We start from the raw sequence: 18,672 nt of genomic DNA on the forward strand, positions 1-18,672 counted from the left end.
GGCTTCATTATTAAGCAGACAGGTGGAAAGGATCTGTGAAAATCATATTAGCTAATTACTAAGATAAGCACTTCTGCAGCTTGCCAAAAAAAAAAAGTACCGGTGTGTTTTCCAGATTCCAGAGCAAAATTGCAAACATTGTCTTACAGCAAAATTTCTGACACATCTTCCTGTTCATCAAGCTATTTTATCCCTAATCGAGTTTCTTCTCTTAAAAGGTGTGTTTGGAAGAGAAGAACCCCAAGCTTTCCAATCTTGCACATGTCATGACCCTTTATAAAACACACAGCTACACGAGGGACTGTGCCACATGGGTCAACGTGGTCTGCCGATACCTTCATGAAGCATATGCTGACATTACCTTGAATATGGTGACCTACCTGGCAGAGGTAAGCTCTTCAGTTACGGGTAGGCCTGTTATAGTTTTCATGGGTGAAGTATTTATATGGAATGGATAATCATCTCTTAACTTCATTTATTGGGTGCCTATTATATATTACCATGGATGCTGTGTGGAGTCATTCTAAATCCTCACAACAATCCTAACAAAGAATCTGAGGCCCAACCAGGTTAAATAACCTGCCGTATGTTTAAGGTGGCAGAGCCAGCCTTTGAACTGGGGTCTACCTGCCTCAAAAGCTTAAATTCCTTCTTTTTACTACGCTAATACCTACCAGTACCTCCCAGAAATGGGGAAGTTGTATCCTAATTACTCCAGGTGTTCAAATCTTATTTAAGGAGTTACTGAGTGACTTGACATGTTTAACAGTTGTTTGCTCTAAACTAATTAGCAAAGCATCGATTCTGAAATAAGCTTTTTACTTTCATCTTTAAGTTTGTTTTTTTAAACTGGAATGGGATTTTCGTCCTCATACAAATGTGTTGCTAGCACACTGGTTCCAAGCCCCTGTGTCCACTGGTCCAATACGCAGCATATCAGACAAGTGAGGAAGTGTATTCTGGTAGCACCTGTGGTCACTCACCAGCTTAACGCACAAGGTCATGAACTCAGGGAAATGGCCGCGAACGGCCACGTTGGTTCAGCGTATTCACCGTTGTTTTGCTTGAGGCACGTGCACGCATACCTCTTGCTAGGGCCTTTCCAGAAGTGACGAGGACAGTACATTCTAACTTTTCTTTCACTTTGTCACCAGTACAGGGGGCAGATAGGTTAGAGAATCAGTCGTTCTCTGAAAGGCCCCACAAGACTGAGCGCTTGTACCTGGAAGAGGGTCCCTGCCCCACCATCAACTCCGCTAGTTGACCTGCAGGATTCTCATTTGCAGTGTGGGTCGGCAGTAGGTGAGCTGCATTCAGATTGTCAACAGCCAAAGGTTCTCTCCCCGTGCCATCCCTGGCACGTGAACGATCCTCTCTTATATGCCACCCCCTTGCTTTGGATAATCACCTCGGTCACACCTGCACCTGCGGGAATTACGAAGGAAGCACACGCAGAGCTCGGCTCATAAGAAATACTGGAATAACCAACGCCCAGGCCCTGCTTACGAAGGCAGAGGACGCCTGTCTTAACACACAGTGAAGTGCAGGTTAGCAAGGAGGATCACTAGACCTAGAGTTTCCAAGATAGAAACGGGATGTGGCGTATACACACATACATACTACTCAAACTTAAAAAGGAATAAAGCATCGACACGTGCCACAACATCGATGAACCTTGAAAACATCATGCTGATTGGACGAAGCCAGACGCAAAAGGACAAATATAACAGGATTCCACTTCTGTAAGGCTCATAGAATAGGCAAATCTGGGGCGCCTGGGTGGCTCAGTCGTTAAGCATCTGCCTTCGGCTCAGGGCGTGATCCCGGCGTTCTGGGATCGAGCCCCACATCAGGCTCCTCTGCTGGGAGCCTGCTTCTTCCTCTCCCACTCCCCCTGCTTGTGTTCCCTCTCTCGCTGGCTGTCTCTATCCTGTCGAATAAATAAATAAAATCTTAAAAAAAAAAAAAAAGAATAGGCAAATCTGTAGAGAGAGAAAGTAGAATAGTGGTCACCAGGGGCTGGGGAGAGGGGGTCATGGAGACTTGCGGTTTACATTTAACGGAGTTTTCGTTTGGGATGATGAACAAATTCTAGAAATAAATACTGACGATGGTTACACGACAGTGTGAATGCACTTCATGCCACTGAATTGTACACTTAACAGTGGTCAGAGTGGTAAATTTATGTTAGATACATCTTATTACAATCAAAATAAATAAGTAAGGGTGGATTACCTCATTTGTTCTATTAAGCCTTTGTCACAAACTGTCACTGAAAATTATAAACTTCCCACCACGCGTAGTATATATTAACTCCTATTTCAGGTACTCGTGTGTTCTCTCAGGTGTTGGCCAGGCACATAGCTCTGGTCAGTATTGCCCGTGAGCCCGCTGTGTTCACACAACATTAACTCTCTGCTTGTATTTCCATGTATTGACATCATTCACATGGTGTCATGTTCGACAACTGTGGGGTTCTAATGGGTCTTCACAGAGATTTCCCCTATTTACAGCACTGCCAACAGTGTATAAACGTGTTTTCCCATATCCTCACTATATTTTATTATCCCCTTTATTCCTTTTTTCAGTTTTATGTATTTATTGGCACTTTAAAATTATTCTCTTTCTGTATTTCCTTTCTAGGAAAAATGTTCATTTTTCCACACAATAGATTTACATAGTTATTCGTTTCCTCATGTGTTAACTGCTCAGTTATTTCTTTTGGCCACTTTTGATGTGGAATTTCAACATTTATTTGAGTCATTTCTATAATTCTTTGTTTTGAATAGTAACCTTTTACCATGATGTCTGTCACATAAATTTTCTCATTATTTTGCTTTCTTTTTTGAAAATATTGTTGATATCATAGTATATGTCCCTAAAAGAAAGTTTGGTAGGTACAGAAAAGTGGGAGGAAAAGCCCAGGAGGGGGTGATAAGAAAAATCATCCAAAATCATTATGGTATCTAGAGAGAAACACTGGTAGCATTTTGTTAGATTTCTTTCCACTGTTATTTTTCTGTGACACCCACCCATCGATTTTGGCATCATCTATTACACAGAAATTGTATATCCTTCCTCTTTCACTTAATATTATCTGATAGCCTTTACTATCTTTAAAAATGTCGTTCTCGGGCGCCTGGGTGGCTCAGTCGGTTAAGCGTCTGCCTTCAGCTCAGGTCATGATCCCAGAGTCCTGGGATCAAGTCCGTCTCCCTACTCAGCGGGGAGTCTGCTTCTCCTCTCCCTCCGCCCCTCCCCCCTGCTCATTCTCTCTCTTTCTCTCTCTCAAATAAATAAAATCTTTTTAAAAAGGTCATTCTCTTGATTACATATTTCATCATACAATTTACCATAAGTTTGTATCCATTTCCCTAGTGTTCAACATTTATATTGCTAACAGAGCTTTCTTGTTTAGTTTTTTGTGGGTTTCTTACCATTATCAGTAATGCCTTAGTGAAATGTCATATATGAATCTTAGTGCCTGTAGGTTTAGAAAAGTTCCTAGAAGTATAATTACTATTTCAAAAGGTATGCACTGTCTTTAGTACTCTTGAGGCCAATTGCCAAATTATCCAAGGTACATTTCCACTGATGCGTGAGAATACCCACCCCATATCCTCACCCATACTGACTGTTATCACTTGGGAGACTCTGCCAGTTGGATAACTAATAACTTGTGTCTTTTGTGTTACTTTGTAATTTTCAATAATTAGTGGTATTTGATGCTTTCCTTTTGAGGTTTCTTGTATTCTGTTGTAGATGGGGTACCTGTATATTCAGAACTCCTTACACTGCCTTGAATGGTATCTTCATTTCTTTAGTGGCTAGGATTCTCCTTTCCTTCCTAAGGAAATGTGCGATCGTAAAGGTGTGGGGAGGCGTCGGTGCTCCTGTGTGAGCAGGCTGGTGTCACACCGGCTGACGCTGTGCCTTGCCTCCCACAGCTGCTGGAGAAGGGGCTCCCCAGTATGCAGCAGCCCCTCCTCCAGGTGATCTACAGTCTGCTCAGCTACATGGACCTGTCCGTCGTCCCTGTGAAGCAGTTTAACGTGGAAGTTCTGAAGACCATTGAAAAATACGTGCAAGTGAGTATTTGGATAACGTCACTTACGAACAAGGATGTTTCCAGAGAGTCATTCCAGAAAGACGGAGGATATGTAGCTTGTGCTTGGCTGCAAAGCTGTAGGCGTGCCAGGCTGCGCGTTCACGCCCTGGTGTCCCTAACCCACGGAGAGCAGTCAGGTGTGGTGGCTGACCACAGCCCAAGCAGTAGAGAGAGAAGAAAAACAGCACCAAGCCCTGGTGCGTTCCTGAGCCCGCAGAGGACGTGTTTCTGCCTCTCAGAGCTCACAGGCTGGGTATTAAAAGCACACACCTGGCTGGGAGGACCCAGCAGGCTTGTATTTGTACTCTCCTATTTCAAAGGAGGAGAAGAGACAAGGGACTCAGGTGTGCCAGGTTCTAGGCCAGGTGTTTCCACATGCAAATGGTTAATTCGGGGATTAAAATTGTCATTTTAGAGTTGAGGGAAGGGAGGTGAAGCAACTTGCATAAATGTGCTGGAAAATACTACGACAAACACACACAGGAACGTACTTGGTGAGTCACAGAGTTCAAGGGCAGATGCTAGGTTCTGTCTGGCTAAACTCATCGCCAAAGCCGTACAGGGTAAATTGTAGACATTTTTCCCCCATCATGACTTCAACATCACATCGCTTGCAGAAATTAGTTAATGCCAAAAATGATTTCTGTGGCACTTCTCCAAAATCATTGTGCACTCGGTAGGCATTCAGTAACACTTTCTCGCTTCACAGAAGTCATGAGAGCCAGGGGTTCAGTTCACATTTTTCTACAAATCATGTGCCCCTGGTAAAAAGGAAAAAAAATCGTTTGACTAGGCTGCCTATTCTAACTCCGGCCTGTGGGCTCTCTCTGTTACTTGATATCTTCTCTTGAATGGTGGCTAATTTCACATCCAAATCATGTCCTCCCCTGTGCAGAATTTAACAGTGAGGGAAATGTGTTTTGTTTCATGCGCTCTTATTCCAAAGGCTGGGTAAATAGTAATAATAACTTTTATCAAGTTAGTTTATCTATGCTTAATATTTTTGTGGGAGAAGTCCATCAGTCTGCCTGGGGTTTGTCAGGGAGGCAAAGATGGCAAAACAAATGAGTCTTACAGGAAGAGTAGGCCTGTGATAAGCCGATAAGGAGAGGAAGGGCATTCCAGGACACGGGAATAGCATAAGTGAAGACACAGCGGCAAAGAGCTTGGCTGGTGTGAGGAACTCCAGAGGCGGCCTGGGGGAGAGGACTCCTGTGGGCTGTGCTCCAAGTGCGGACTCCACCCTGCCCGCCAGAGGGAGCCCTGGAAGAAGTCGCGGCAGGGAAGGGTCTCTGTCTGAAGGATTCTAGAAAGATCTCTATAGTTGGGGAGGGTATGCTGGACTTCAGTGGAGGCCGCAAGCGGGGAGCCCAGTTAAGAGGCCATTGAAATAGTCCAGGCAGAGGCCAGAGAGGACTCAGCTGACCTGCTGCCAGCAGGAACGGAGAGGAGGGAGCAGTTAATCAGGAGGCAGGCAAAGACAGGAGTTAAGAACGGCTCCCAGAGTCCTGGGTTAGGTCATGAGAAAGATATGAAGCAAGAAGACAAGAGGCGCCCAGGGAGCAAAGGGGACAGCAGGAGTCAGGGCAGTAGCAGAACAACCAAGGAGGACTGGAAGCTGGAGGTGGGGAGAGTTTTGAGACAGAGTGAGCGGTCAGTTGCATAAATGCTTTGGGGGATTGTTTTCATTCATGTGAAGGAGGTACCTCGTTGGCAAAAATGCTACCTCGTAATGTTAAACTTCTGTTTATTCGAATATGGGCAGAATTTGCTCTTTTTTTATTTGCTTGTTTCCTCTATGTATCTCCTCTTACAAATAAATAGTCTTTTATGTCATTTGCCTTTTACGTAGGATGGAATTTGCCGCACTGTTTTCAGTCAGTGAATTCTGACTGGGTAGCGGTAGATTTGGGTTTTTTTAGTGAAATTGTTTTTAACCATTGAATGTTTTACTCCCTTCAGAGTGTTCACTGGAGAGAAGCTTTGAATATCCTGAAGCTGGTGGTTTCTCGATGTGCCAGCCTAGTTTTGCCTTCTTACCAGCACAGTGACCTCTCAAAGATAGAAATCCATCGAGTGTGGACCAGTGCTTCTAAGGAATTACCTGGAAAAACCCTAGACTTTCACTTCGATATTTCAGAGGTGTGTTATGTGTTCCTGTCCGCTTCAGCAGGGAGAAATAGGGGCAAAGGTCAAAAAGAGAAGAAAGAGGGGCGCCTGGGTGGCACAGCCGTTGGGCGTCTGCCTTCGGCTCAGGGCGTGATCCCGGCGTTCTGGGATCGAGCCCCACATCAGGCTCCTCCGCTGGGAGCCTGCTTCTTCCTCTCCCACTCCCCCTGCTGTGTTCCCTCTCTCGCTGGTTGTCTCTATCTGTTGAATAAATAAATTTAAAAGGATCTTTAAAAAAAAAAAAGAGAGAAGAAAGAGAGACTTATTTTACATTTATTTCAAATTAAGTTTCCTAAGGCCTAAATTCGGTTCTGTTTTTTAAGAACACATCAAGTGTCGTATTCTTTGGGGCTTTCAATTGGCAGCTTCTAAAAATAGAAGCTAGCCTCTGTTATTTTTTTTAAATGATTTTTTGAAAAAAGATGCCTATAAAACGGAATGATCTTAAGCATTTTAAAGCATGACCTTCACTCCTTCTTTATCTGACAGGTGTCCTGCCCTGTCTTTATATCCACAACTTTGCTGCCCGAACTCCCAGCCAGACCAGCAAATGACTGAGATTTACAGGAATATAGACTCTGCCTTTACAGGTGCTTCCCCAAGCCACACTGACCCAGTAAAATCCTCTAAAGTCTTCCCTTGAGGGAGAGGGGAAGAAGGAGGGAAGGGACCAGGAACCGAGCTAAGGAATCAGGAAGAAAAGAGAGGGTAGAAAGCAGTCAGGTCTACCCACTGCTCCATGAAAGGACATTTGGGAGGCCTGTACTTACTCTAAGATGTAGAAATACTTTGCTTTCCTGTCTCGCTTACCCCAGGCCTCATAAGCCCACCAAAGCAGAAACAACGCCCTGTCCATTTTGTTACCAGGGTCTGGTACAGTGTCTGGTACAAGACAGGTACTTAACACACATTCTTCAACACTGCTGAATGAGTCAGGTCACTGAGGGAGTACACCGGATCTGATTATGTGAAACTTTTTTTTTTTAAAGATTTTATTTATTTATTTATTTGACAGAGAGAGAGACAGCCAGCGAGAGAGGGAACACAAGCAGGGGGAGTGGGAGAGGAAGAAGCAGGCTCATAGCGGAGGAGCCTGATGTGGGGCTCGATCCCAGAACGCCGGGATCACGCCCTGAGCCGAAGGCAGACGCTTAACGACTGAGCCACCCAGGCGCCCCTGATTATGTGAAACTTACTTGCTCTATGAAGTAGGTTGTAGCCAGCTTGGGTTTTTTTCACACGATGGTCTCATTGACCTTCTGTCCTTTCAGTACGCAGGTTGAGATACTCTTTGGAGGCCATTGTGATGCCTGCTCCTGTATTTAGTATGTGTATGATATCAAGGTATCCAATCAATTATTTTTTTTAATTTTTAACATTTTTTTGACGTGGCTGAGGGGGGGAAGGTACTTTTATTTGTTGAGTGAAGTTTATTCTGTTCAAAATGTATATAGAAAATAAGCAGCCAGTCAGCTGCATACCTCAGGGACCCAGCTGCCCCAGAATAAAGAGCTGGAGAGCCAGATGGAGAATTTCCAGCCTGTGTCTGCCACCTGCAAGGGCAGGCCCACAAACAGGTTTCTGCAGCCTCACTGGGGCTGAAGTGTGGACGGTGCTGTCTACCCAGCACCAGACACCGGCATGAGAAATGAACTCTCAGGAAGTGAAATTTCTAAAGTGTAGCCCAAGTATCTGGCCCCGAACTCATCCTTTTAAAAAATCGAGAAGATAGAATCAATTTAAATAAATGTTTAAATACTTGAGACTATTTAAAGGTTTGGGAAGAAGGGAAGGAACTTTGGTCTCTTGTTATAACGATAAATTCTTTTCAGCTTAAACATCTGAACACTATTTGCTTTCCGGAATGTTTTGCTTCTCAGCTTTATCAGTGGTTTCCAGAGTATGTTTAAGAACAAGCAGCTGGATTTGTTTTCCGCTGCTAAAGATGGTGGGGAAATGTCGAAGATGTGAAATGATTTAGAATGTGTGTTTGAACATCAGGAAAAGGAGCCTGCTTCCAACTCTGAACGTCTCTAAGGTTTAATCGAACAGGCAGTGCTTGATTGCTGCTGGGTAGAGTGATCCCACATTCCACAGAACTATTAAACAGATAGGAGAGCATGAACTTTTGTCTTCCTTTTTTTTTGTCAAGACACCAATCATCGGAAGGCGATACGATGAGCTGCAGAGCTCTTCCGGACGGGATGGGAAGCCCAGGGCTATGGCGGTCACCAGGAGCACATCTTCCACGTCATCGGGCTCCAACTCCAATGTCCTTGTTCCTGTAAGCTGGAAAAGGCCCCAGTATTCCCAGGTATAGACTCCTAGACTCCCAGGATTGGAAGGGAGTTCGGGGGGCCTATCGAGCCCAACTGCCCGTATGATAAGGGGTTCCTCCTTCACCGTCCCGATGTTGCCCTTTTAGGCATCAACACTTCAGTGATGAGGATCTCCTGGCATTCCCAGGAAACCTATTTTCTCTTTGAACAGCGCATTACATTGAGTTGAAGTCTGACATCTGCTGCTTCTACCTATTGGTCCTAGTGCTCGTAGGACTGAGAAAATGAAATGTGACCTCTCTTTCACACGGCAGCCTTTCAAATAGATAAAGAAACCCCATCCCCTCTGGCACTTACCCAAATGAGCTCTCTTCTCTCCAAACAATGCATCCCTAGTTCTCGCAACCAGTTCCACATGATACGCCTGCACAGGAACACAGAACCTGCTTTCACGGCCGCTTCCTCGAGCCACAGTGCTTTGTAAACCAGTAAAATCATCTCAAGTCTTACATTGGTGGAGAGGGGAGCGAGAAGGGAAGAGACTGGTGAGCGATGCTAAGGGGTCAGGAAGAAAAGAGAGGGTAGAAAGTAGTCAGGTCTACCTGCTGCTCCAGGAGTGGACATTTGGGAGGCCTAAAATGGGCAAATACTTTGTTTTCCAGTGGCCCTTCTGACCGCTGTCCCCTAAGCACACACTCGGGTCATGGTCCCCATGGATGGTCTAAGGGAGCAGAGCAGGCTGGCAGATCTCTCTCTAGTTCTGTTATCACAGCCTAAGGCTGTGCTCACCCAATGGGCAACTGCATTATAGTATGAGCGTCTTCAGACTTGCTGTCGAGTGAAACCTCTGCGTTATTCAGGGCTCTTTGGTAACTAACTTGACAGAAGCCCAGTGGAAAATTACCTTAAGTGGAAGAGGAATTTATTAACTACCATAGCTTGGCTAGCACAGCTGGATTCTAGTACCCAAAACGAGGAACTGGATCCTTAACCTCTTTCTCCCTCCCCTTCTCACTGTCCTCCCCTTCCCTTCCCAGTGTCAGCCCTCCTTCCCTCTCTGGTGACTTCATTCTCAAGCAGACTCTTGTCCTATGAAACACCAACAACTTCCGGCAGCTCCAGATTGACATGGTCTTTGGCTCTGATGATTTTAGGACCAAGGCATTCCATCCCCAACATCCATAGTGATTCTAGAGAAAGGACTCTTGCAACATGTGTGAGGGACGCAAAGCCCCACTTAGTGGGAGAGGAGCTGTTCCCAAGATGAAAAGAGGGACTGTATTATTGAAAGAAGGCCAAATGGTGGGTGCTGAGCAGGGAACTGCAGGGCTCACCAAGGTTAGGGGAGTGGAACGTATAGCATGGTACGTGCCGGCACACAGCTGGTTCTCAATGACATTTCATTGAGCTGTTGAGCAGGAGAACCTACTGTACTTTCTTGGGGATTTGGAAAAGAGAAGAAAAATATACATCCCAGTTCCAGGCTCCTCTACATTGATTCCTCCCCAGAATTGTAAGATACCCACTAACACTTAGATATTTTAGCACATCTCTTGCCATCTGCCCACATCAAGGTCTTCCTGTCTTTGACCTTAAAAAGACATGGTATCGAGTGTCCCTTCTATAATTTTGGAAAGAAGAATGCAGTGAAGCCAAATTCCATTAAGAAAAGCTATGAGTGATATTGGCCTCCTAGCAGTCTCCACATTAACTCAAATCATGTTAAGAGGGAAAAATCATTTTACAGAGTTAGGAAGATGGCTTTAAGAGCATTTCTGAAATACATTAACATTTTTTAGGCTCCGGCTACTCTTTCTTTTCATTCTCAACTCACCCATCATCCTGAGATCTAGTTCATCTGTGTCGTTAGAAAATGTGGCAGTTTATAGAAGAATCTCCATGCGTAAGCACCTAAAAAATAAGGCTCGTGAAGAAAAGCAAAAGGAATTGAATCTGTTTAGCTTTAGGAGGAATAAATTGAGAAAGATTTAATATGGCTTGCAGATAATTGAATTTTTTAATTTTGCGGAAAGTAAATTTATTCTCCCATTTGAGGAAAATAGATTTGTGCTGAAACATAATAGATTTAATTTAGGTGTAAGGAAAGCCTTACTAATGCTGAAAGTTGTAACAGACAAGAAAAGATTATCCAGGAGAGTCATGAGTATCTGCTGAAGAATGCAGGGGCCGATTTGCATCCCCCTCCCTTGGGAAAACTGAAATCACCACTATCCAGTAGAAACATAAGCTGCGCCTCATTTACTTTCTAACAGTCACCTTTTTTAAGAAAAAGTAAAAAGAAACAGGCAAAATCATTTTTAATATGTTTTATTTAACCTCCTGTATCTCAGATATTATCATTTCAATATGCAGCCAATATTTTGCAATTATTAATGAGATATTTTGCATTCCTCTTTCATCCAAGTCTTTGTGTATTTTATGTCTCAATTCTCACTGGCCACATTTCAGGGGACATAGTCCAATGTGGCTAATGGCTTACAGTATTGGAGCAGATTTGATCACAGGACCCTGTGATTAAAATGTGTTTGTGTGTCTCTTTTCCAGAAGAGGACAAAAGAGAAGTTGGTGCACGTCCTTTCTCTGTGTGGCCAAGAAGTAGGATTAAGCAAAAATCCATCAGTAAGTTCTCTCATGTATCACATGTACGTTGGTACCGTATCTTTTTTACCTTTGGTCTTTTTTAGCTTTAGAGAAGTCTGCTATGAATTACAGGTATGATATCCACCATTTAGATCAAACCCACAGATTATTTCTCTCCACACTATGATTTTTAATCTCCGTTCAGAAACAATGAATGATTCTGTTGACTGTTTGCTCCAGTTTATCTGCAAATAAATACTCAGTTTTTTTCATTGTTTAAAATTTCTTGGATTTTTTAATAAATATGCCCAGATGTCCTCAAAATATGTACTTACGACTCTCCTGCACCACCATGTTTAATATACATTCCTTTGGGGTGCAATTTTACCCCAAAACTGGGGTATGCACACCTCTTCCTGTGACGTCATTATTTTACTCACGCACGATAGGGATGGAAATAATGATATTATCATTATGGGATTTTTTTCTCTTATAAACATTCGGTGATGTTACAGTTAAAACAACAACAACATACCCTTGGGCTTTGGAATAAGTGAATAATCGCAGTATTAGCTTCTGAAGCTTTTATATAATTCGGAAAATTCAAGTTGTCTGTGAGTCTATGATAGCCAAAGCAATAAAAATCTCTGGGTCTGGTTTCACTGGCCGTTTTTAGTTTGTCCATATCTCAGCATCTTTGTTATCAACAACAACAAAAATAGCGAACTAAATAATTTGCCAAATAAAGTAAGAATTAGCCAACAGGGAGCTGTCTTTTAAATCTCGGTGTATCTACCAGCATAGCTCATGAGCGGGTGAAATGTTGGTGACTGATACATACCCGCTCCCGCGGATTGGTGTTTTCTCATCGTCTGGCAAATGTGCCCCTGCCAGCCAGCAGCGAAGCTCGGCTTCCGCTGAAGTCACCTTTTTAGTGCTATTGATCAGTGGGTTTGTTGCTGCTCCGGCACATTACTGAGGGCAGAGGGGACGAGGCGATGGTGGCAGGGGCAGGAGGAGGGACAGGAACAAAAGCACTTTGCCCCTGCAGGGGAGCACTCCAGTGAGGGCCATTTCCTGGCTGGCACGTCCTCCTCAGATCTAAGCTACCTGCTTCCATGCTGAGGCTCTTCTAGCAGCAGGTGTTTACCTGGAGCTGGGTACAGATGGGAGACGTGGCCCTAACTGGGAAAAGGAGCCTCCGACGGAGGGACTCCAAATTCTGGCCTCATCTCTCAGCAACAAGGTGCCTGGCCCTCAGGGCTCTTGATCTCAGAGACCCAGTCGCCATCCCTGTGCAAACTGTGTGTCACGGACCATTTTATGAGAACATAGTGCCAACCACGGGACTGTTCTCAAACACTGGGGGGGGGGGGTACATTTAAAATCCATTCATTCTTTTTACTTTTGAGAGACTGTTGTTATATTAAATTCCTATAAATGATTTGTCTATTCTTCAAGGAAAACTAGACATTATAATGGTTAAAAAAAATCATATTGAGGGGCGCCTGGGTGGCTCAGTCGGTTAAGAGTCCAACTCTTGATTTCAGCTCAGATCAAGATCTCAGGGTTGTGAGATCGAGCCCCCCTTCAGGCTCCGCGCTCACTGCAGAGTCTGTTTGAGGACCCTCTCTCTCCTCCTCCCGCTGCGCCTGCCCCTGCTTACACTCCAGAAATAAATGAGTAAATAAAAAATAAATAACTCTTTTTAAAAATCATATTGATCACTTTATTTAATACCAATCTATGTTCAGGAGAGGCTGGATAACAAAACATTTAGGTTCATTTGCAGTTTCTTATTTCTATGAAGTTCTAGTAAAATGTCCTGGTGGAAAGAACCTAAACACGGAAGATAGTTTTAAAATATTAACATACAAAAGATCTTAATAGGAAAAAAAATGTTTGTACTGTTTATAGCAACAGAATTAAATTCCTTAATTTAGGTATAAATTACGAGCATTGCTGCTCAGATACTCGTCTGTAATTCAAATGAGCAAGGACTGTACTTTTGGCTTCTGTTTCTTATTCTCTATCTGTTCCTGGTTGATCTCTGAAAGAGTTAAATCCTTTGCTCTAACAGGTCATTTATACTAACAGATCTTGATATCAGTGGTCCTTAAAATATCATGTGCTCATATGTTTGTGACGTGTATGTCCATGTGTACCATTTCTAACCTTAGCTCAGAAACAATGGAAAATTTCTTGGCTGGCCTGGTTTGTGAACACACGCTCAGTTGTCACACACACACACACACACACGCACACACACACACACACACACACACACACCCAGGTGGGATCCAGTCTTCATCCACTAAGCAGCAGCAATGTGACTCGAGCTTTTTCCTCCTGTGTGAACTTGCGTCTTCGCAATGAGTTTAATCTGAAGGCACCTGTCCAACATAAATAATAAAAGAACATTCTAAAAATACCCACTTAAGGAATTAGGTGTGGACTGGAAATAGAGGGCCATAAAGAGCCAATTAGTTTTTGTAGCACAAACAACCGAAGGGAGAACGGTCTCTCAGGAGAGGACGCCTGTGATTCGCAGGTGATTTTCTCGTCGTGTGGGGATCTGGATCTGCTCGAGCACCAGACGAGCTTGGTGTCTTCCGAGGACGGCGCCCGAGAGCAGGAGAACATGGACGACACGAACAGCGAGCAGCAGTTCAGAGTCTTTAGGGACTTCGATTTCCTCGACGTGGAGCTGGAGGATGGAGAGGTACAGTATATTCTCTGTACAAAATAACCCACTCAGCCTTTCCTTGACTAACGAAAACAGTTTCTTTTTACCCGCCAAGTAATGAGGTTTTATAACAGAGCCTTTAATTGGAAAGCTGTAAACTTTATTTTGAATCAACTTATTCAAAGTACAGCAGCTTAACTTTGGCAAGAGTTACCACACCCTTCCTGTCTGAGTCCACAGCCTAAGCTGCCAAGTTATTTCTAAATGGCAAAGATCTGACGTTTAATGACCACACAAAGGCCGTGTGTGTGCAGTCCAAAGGTGAACTTAAAAAAAAAAAAAATCAAAACAAAAACATTCAAGTTCTGAGCCTGTTCGCGTGTACCTGGGTGAAACATGCTAAGCATCTAATTATTTTAAAAGCGAAATGACTCTAATTCGATTACTTCAAAGCCGGCCTGCTCCAACAGGAGTCGGGAGCCTGAAGGCCCCAGCATCTCTGTGCTGTTTGATGAAATCATTTCAACTTGAAACAAGACACAGGCGCATGAGAGCCCTGGGCTCCGCTCTAGGTGAGCAGCCAGCCGTCCCCACACCTGGAGCAGCTGAATTCGTGTCTCAACCGGCAAATGCAGATTTGTGGATTTGAATGATAATTATGGTAATAGGATGCTTTCAGCTATGAATCATGTTTTTGAAAACTGGGATTGGAAGGAGGGGCATCATTCTGACCCTCTCCTTTCCAGCTGGGGGTAGTGTCTGCCTCATGGAGGAAACCAAAATTGACTGATGGGAGACAGGCATATGTAAAGATGCCTGGTACCAAGCCAACGCACGGAGTTCACGTTTAGCTAAATGCACTGATTTTCCCGGACAGGGAAAGGGCTGCCTGCCAGTCTTATAGTTAAAATGGAGGCCCATCTTCAAAGTTTATCATATCCTGGGATGGGTAGGCACTCCTGACTTAACTATACGCTTGTGGGAAATGGTGCTTTCCACCAGCTGCTTAGCTTCCCTAAAAGGATATGATTGCGGACCAATCGTCTCCTGTTGAGGTAAGGCCAAGGAGCTATCCGCTCTTGGTCCTCCTGCCCATGGCCTACCCTGGATGTCTGGGGAGAATTATGTCCTCAGAATGAAGAACGTCTTCTTTACCTGTTCTTTCTCTAGAAAACAGGTTTAGCAGACCCAGTCCTTAAAGCATCTTTAAAATAAGTGTCAGCTTCTCACCTTGAATTATTCTAGAACCTGTAAAAAGTATCGCGGAGTTTTCTGACTGTTAACCTTAATGAGTAATAGAGAAATCAATCACTAAGTGGGTTGACGATTGTTTTAAAAAGTCTAAACCAAAATATAGCCCTTTAGAATACTTTCAAAATGTCTCTGAGCCAGAGCCATATGGAATGTCAGAAGATTAGCTCCCCGATCTGGGCCTCTGACCTAATCTTTGTTCTTAGGCTAGAATTCAGGCTTAGGCACCCTCTTTACTCTGGAAGTTAGAGTAAGGAGGGAAAACTTGAAGAAACAGAGGTATCATTTTCCAGTCTCAGCCAAAAGAAAAAAAAATGCGTTGTGGGACATGACCTTGCAGGAGCGATGTAGAGTAGAGGAGTCAGACACAATTTCAGAAAAACTAACAAATTTAGTTTCTATCAAAACAGAGGAAGGAAAATCTGAGGTGCCTCTCACTTGAAAATAAATATTATACTAACGTTTTTCAGGGACAATAAATAATGAATACTTCCACTTCCTTCTAGTGTTCTATTATCCTAGCAGACAAGAACTTCAAAATCACAGTGATCGTTTTATCTTACATGATTAAGATTTTATAAGAAACTTACAAGTGTGAGAGTATATATTCCATCCAAATAAAATAAACTATCTGAGAATGTTTTGCTACGTCTCAATAAGATTTTAATAAGGGATTCAAGCAAGTTTACAGAGTGCTAGGATAAGACTGCCCGAGCCTTAGTCAGGCAGGTCCAGCTTGGAATTGCAACTCTGCCACTGACCTAGCTCTATGCCCTGTAACGTGGATGCAGTTTCTCTTGACTTCCTCGTCTATTAAATGGGTATGATAAAACCTGCTTATCAAGTGGACGCAGGGAGTAAGATAACCTCTGCGTAGTGTCAGGCACGTAGCAGGCGTTCCTTTGTACTGTCATTGGTGAATAATTTCAGCGTATTCTCATCAGAGAAAGCCAAGCTTATCTGGCGTCTAGAGCAAAACACGATTACCAAAAAAGAAAGACAAGGGTTGTGTTTTTTTTTTTTATGTCTATTCCTTTTCATTAAATGGTCTCAGAATTTATTGACTCCTATCTGTAAGTTTGCCTTGGAACTTTCCAGAATCTTTAAAAGGTGCCGTGCCCTTGCTATTAATTGCACATCAGCAGTGAACACATCATGACTGCAAACACTTCAGTCTTGTGAGGCAGGTCAGGTGATGCCACCTTTTTCCCCCAGTTGGTGACCCTCATTCATTTTCTCACGACGTTTAACTATTTTCTCACAAGTAAAAATGAAAGCGTCTGCCCCCCAAAAAAGTGTTGAGGAGCAGAAGTTGTCAGTCACTGAAGTGGCAAGCTAGTTCAGAAATTGTTTTTATGATTTGTTATCCCAGCTACACCATCCACCCCTAAAAGGGTTGGAACTTCTGGTGTTGATACTGATTTCTCTCTTTGGGGGTTTGTATATCTTTACCTTTTTTTTTTTAAATTCACATCTACTAAGGGCTGTATTGTTGGCCCTGTTTATTGCTGTTGTGTTACAACTAAGATAAATGCACTTGAGTATCTTTAATGTAATCGTTTTAAATAGACCTCTTATTTGTTTTTCTGTCCATTCAATCTGCTACCAAGGAACTTCAGGTAAGATGCTGCTGTCTTGAATTCAGATGCGCTAAGTAGATGTTTTGCATCGTTGCAGATTCATAACATAATTGCTTTTTTCCTCCCTTCTAGCGTATGTATGCCAATGTGCGTGCGTATTTACATTGCGGTGTGTGTGGTAGGATTTTCCTCTGTTGCTCCAGTATGGAAATGTTTTCTAAACTAGAAACACAAGAGAGGTTTAAAATCTTGATATGCCTAGTCTAGAAGTTGCATTAGTACCTCTCTCGAGCAAAAGCGAGGTTTTAAATATGATCTATGGAAATCTTACAATTTCTGAGATGGCAGCTGTCCAACCAGACTGGTTCTGTTGTTAAATTCTCTTATTAAAAGTGAAGTCAACAAGCTGCACCTAACAATATACCACCAACACTTCCAGTCAGATCCTTTCCAGGCATGAGGAGCTGTCTCTGTATGGCGACTAGATACAGTTTCATCCAAATGAGAACCATTTCTCAAGTAAAAGGGGTGCTAATAACAACTGCACATAGACAACAGGCATGAGCCAGGACCATCATGGGCAGACTGACCTGTGAGCACCCTACTATGCCTGGGTTGTGTCAGACTTACTCTGAGAAGGTGTGTATTTGAGGAAATATATTTTGACCACACTGCACCTACATTCTTTCAACAATAATCCTTACTTGACTGAGTTCTAGTATGAAAAAAAAAAATTCAAAGAATATTATTTCCAACAGTTCTAGAATGTTCCATCACAAATACTTTCTCATCTCAGTATAAATCCTGAGTAGTTAAGTTTGATAACTAATAGATGCAGATTGTCTTGAATAATTAGCCATCTCCTAAATTTCTCACACATAGAAAATCTGACATAATCAGTAAAACACTGTTTTGACTTTTGACCAGTAAGTTGACTTTTAATAACCACGCACTTGACCTTGAGCTAAACTTCAGATACCCATACTACACATGCACTATTGCATCTCAGGGAAACAGTTTCAATCCCTTCGCCTCTGGTGGAGCTACTACATCCTCGAGAAAGATGCCCAGATAGTCTTCCTGCGAGAACAGCCTTCCCTTACCCGTCGTTCTAACACCTGGTTCATTCAGGTCTTCACCAGAGGTGCAGACGTATACGTAGGAACAGCGATCCATGCCCAGGGTAGCATTCCCTCACCCTAGACGTCTGTATTTCTCTGTAAGCTCATGGCCCTTCTTGGGTTCAGCACGAGAGACTTCCAGAATCGTTGCCTGAGATAGTTCATCCAACCCATTCACTGATTTGGTGCGAAAGAATCAGCTTTAGGGATTAGGTTTTATATTCATATTTGTTTCTTTCTCCCAGTAATTTGCATGTTCTTCTTTGTCTCTGGTTTCATATTCTTTTAATCTTTTTAACTTCTTCACACATTGCATTTTCTTTTTCTTTCCAGAACTTTTGCCTCTTCCACATTTTTTTTTCAGTTTTTCACTGAAATAGCTCTTTTTAAATCCCAGCACAACAATTAACCTTTTCCACTAGGAAAAAAATTATTTGGTGACAGTTTATCAGAGAAGATACAGATAAAGCTATAGATAGAGATAAAACAGCAGATACAGCTACTCCTTCTAATCACAGTCCTAAGAACAATTATAAACATCATACATAGGCATAAATCATGATAATAATTTTTGTATCATATCCAGAATGCGTTTAGGATTCTTACCTATTGCCTTCTACCATGAATGGCCAAAAAAGACTCAGAAAAGTTAAAGTATCTGTTATATGAGAGGTCTATGAGGACGGCAACGTTTGCTCCATTAGGATCCAGAAGAAATAGATCCTTAAACCAAAGGAAGATTAATAAATTTAAAGCTCATAATTCTAACAGTGATTTTACATCTCTCGTATTATATGATTATGGTACTTAGTGAGCTCTCACCAGAAAATTTATTTTACAGCAAACCGTTACACAGTGTTTCAAATGACTTCTAAAT

The 18,672-nt window shown here is 42.8% G+C and overlaps 1 protein-coding gene across 1 annotated transcript in view; it reads left to right on the top strand.

The window, feature by feature from the left end:
- FRY (FRY microtubule binding protein) overlaps nt 1–18,672 on the top strand; it is a 252,030-nt gene that overhangs the window by 198,247 nt on the left and 35,111 nt on the right. The window contains exons 46-51 of the mRNA XM_008692211.2: nt 219–389; nt 3,948–4,088; nt 6,071–6,250; nt 8,430–8,591; nt 11,122–11,196; nt 13,709–13,879. Of these exons, the coding sequence (XP_008690433.2) occupies nt 219–389; nt 3,948–4,088; nt 6,071–6,250; nt 8,430–8,591; nt 11,122–11,196; nt 13,709–13,879 (900 nt within the window). The remainder of the gene's footprint in view (nt 1–218; nt 390–3,947; nt 4,089–6,070; nt 6,251–8,429; nt 8,592–11,121; nt 11,197–13,708; nt 13,880–18,672) is intronic.

Source organism: Ursus maritimus, unplaced genomic scaffold (genome assembly GCF_017311325.1).
Source record: "Ursus maritimus isolate PB19 unplaced genomic scaffold, ASM1731132v1 scaffold_10, whole genome shotgun sequence".
In the NCBI taxonomy this organism is placed as follows: Eukaryota; Metazoa; Chordata; class Mammalia; order Carnivora; family Ursidae; genus Ursus; species Ursus maritimus.